This window comes from Crocodylus porosus, unplaced genomic scaffold, assembly GCF_001723895.1.
Source record: "Crocodylus porosus isolate Cpor-Errol unplaced genomic scaffold, CroPor_comp1, whole genome shotgun sequence".
Taxonomy (NCBI): Eukaryota; Metazoa; Chordata; order Crocodylia; family Crocodylidae; genus Crocodylus; species Crocodylus porosus.
In genome coordinates this window covers 45,576,701-45,578,775 of record NW_017728907.1, presented here as the reverse complement: position 1 = coordinate 45,578,775, position 2,075 = coordinate 45,576,701, and the positions used below count along the sequence as shown (strand labels likewise).

General features: G+C 74.3%; 1 protein-coding gene across 1 annotated transcript; it reads right to left on the bottom strand.

Annotated features, from left to right (window-relative positions):
- Positions 1 to 7: 7 nt before the first annotated feature.
- ARTN (artemin) lies at positions 8 to 1,278 on the bottom strand. The gene is made up of 3 exons (XM_019531650.1): positions 1,104 to 1,278; positions 685 to 874; positions 8 to 493 (listed from the first exon to the last, which is right to left on the bottom strand). Exons 1-3 carry the CDS (start codon positions 1,185 to 1,187, stop codon positions 69 to 71), a joined length of 699 nt encoding a protein of 232 aa, XP_019387195.1. The 5' UTR covers positions 1,188 to 1,278; the 3' UTR covers positions 8 to 68.
- Positions 1,279 to 2,075: the final 797 nt, after the last annotated feature.

Genomic DNA, 2,075 nt, shown 5'->3' with positions numbered 1-2,075 from the left:
TGGGGCCCGCGGCTGCAGGCGCTCCTCTCGCGCCTACGGGCCCTCGGCACCGCCGCCCCGGGGGCCGCTCAGCCGACGCAGCTGCACTCGGCGGCCGAGAGCCTCTCCACCATCTGCCACGTGTTCTGCACGTCCATGAAGGAGACGGCCTCGTAGCGCGTGGGCCGGCAGCAGGGGTGGCTGACCACGCGGTCCTGCGGCCCGGGCGCGATGACCTGCTGCCGCAGCAGGCTGGCCAGCGTCAGGTCGTAGTTGCTGCGGGCGCGGTGGCACGACCCGCTGCAGTACTTGAACAGCACGATCTCGTCCGAGTTGAAGCCCAGCCCCAGGTCCCGCACCTTCACCATCAGGCTCCGGATGTGGCAGTTGCGGCCCCGGCCGCCCCGGGCCGGCTTCCTGGGGGCCTTCTTGGCCCGCGCGAGAGCCAGGGGCGAGCGCTCGGCCCGGAGCAGCAGGTCCTCGGCCAGCTGGGCCTCGGCCGTCACGTTGTCCCCTGCGAACACAGACGTGGCGTCAGCCTCCGCTCGGGGCCGGCGCCTTGGCTGACGCGGCGCCGGCCACCGGCCACCGGCCACGGCGCCAGCCGCGGGCCTGGGAAGAGGCAGAGCTCGGCGCTGGGGCCTCCGGGAGTGCAGCCGGCCCCTCCGCCCCCACCGGGGGTCTCGCCGCCCGCGCCGCACCTACCGTACAGCTGGCTCCAGGCCGTGGCGAGCGGCGGCTCCGTGCTGCCCTCCCCGCCGGGGCTGGGGGCGCGCAGCCCCGCAGGCGCGGGGGTGGTGCCCAGGCTGCGGTTGTGATGCCAGGTCTGCAGGGTGCCCGTGGCCAGCCCGGCCAGCAGCGACAGCACGGCCAGGGCGCTCCACAGCACCCCCTCCTGCAACACAGCACGGCGCCGCATCAGGGCCCAGCACGGGGCCCCTCACCCCAAACCCCAGCCCTGGCGCATGCAGGGAGGCAGCCGGGTTTGGGATTGGGATTGGGTCCCTGCTCCACAGCTGCCCAGCATGGGGAGCTAGCTGGGCCAGCGGCCCTCCAGGCCCCAGACCCCCAGCTGCACTGCCCATCGTGCCCCCACCACCTCCCCCGCGCGGGGCCGGACTCACCCTGGGTGCTGGGCGCGGGGCTCCCCGGGAGGGGGCGGCTGGTCCAGCAGGCGTCCGCACAGGGCCCCCTGTGCTCCACTCCATCCTGGCTGCAAACAGAGCCGCAGTTCAGGGGCTGGCGCCCGGCCCCCAGCACGGGGGGGGGGGGGCCCCCTGCACTGGGCTGGCCCCAGCGAGCTCCCCCCTGCCCAGCACGGCCACCAGCCCCCGCGCCTGGTCCGGGGCTGGAGCTCCTGCCCCCACCCACTCCCCGCCAGGCTCTTCTTGCTGGTGCCATGTGGGGCTGCAGGCCCGGGTGGTGGGGCACGGGCCCTCCTGCAAGGGGCGAGTGCCAGGGATCAGCCCCATGCCTGGCCAGGGGGCCGGGAACGCGCTGCGGGGCGGCCCTGTGTGCGCCAGATGGGCCCTTTCCCCGTGGCGCGGCCCTGGGAACGTTCCCCGGTTCCCGGTGGGAGCCCGACCTCGGCGACGCTGGAGCACGAGCACGGGCCCGCTGCTGTGGCCTTGCCCTGCGCCACCGGGCCCGCGGAGAGACGGGCGCTGGAGGCAGAGCTGGGGAAAGGGGGTCTGGGGCGCTGCCGGGGCAGGGCCGGCTCCCTCCCGCCAGGGCCCGGAGCCCTTGTGCCCCCAGGCGTGGGGCGGCACAGGGGCCGAGCTCTCCCCCTCCTGGGGACTGTATGGGGGAGTGCTGCGCAGCCCCCAAAGCCAGGTGTCCCAAGCTGACCCCACTCCTGCCTGCCGGGGGACGGGCGAGCGGCGCCCAGCGCCAGAGCTCCCCAGCGACAGCGCCCGGGTGCCACGGCAGTGCCCAGCTGCCTGCCCCCAAGTGCCCAGCGGCACGTCTGCTCCCACCGGGCTCGGGTCGGAGCAGGAGCGGTTTTTTTTTTTTTTTTTTTTTCTGTTTTTTTGCACCGGTCCTGGAAGCACTGCAATACCAGGTCAATGCATGGAGTGGATGGAGCACGCTCCGGT

Coding starts and splice junctions, on each gene's coding strand:
- ARTN (XM_019531650.1), bottom strand. CDS start 1,187: ATGGAGTGGAGCACAGGGGGCCCTGTGCGGACGCCTGCTGGACCAGCC. Junction 875..1,103: donor CCCCGCGCCCAGCACCCAGG/GTGAGTCCGGCC, acceptor GCTGTGTTGCAG/GAGGGGGTGCTGTGGAGCGC. Junction 494..684: donor GGCCTGGAGCCAGCTGTACG/GTAGGTGCGGCG, acceptor CTGTGTTCGCAG/GGGACAACGTGACGGCCGAG.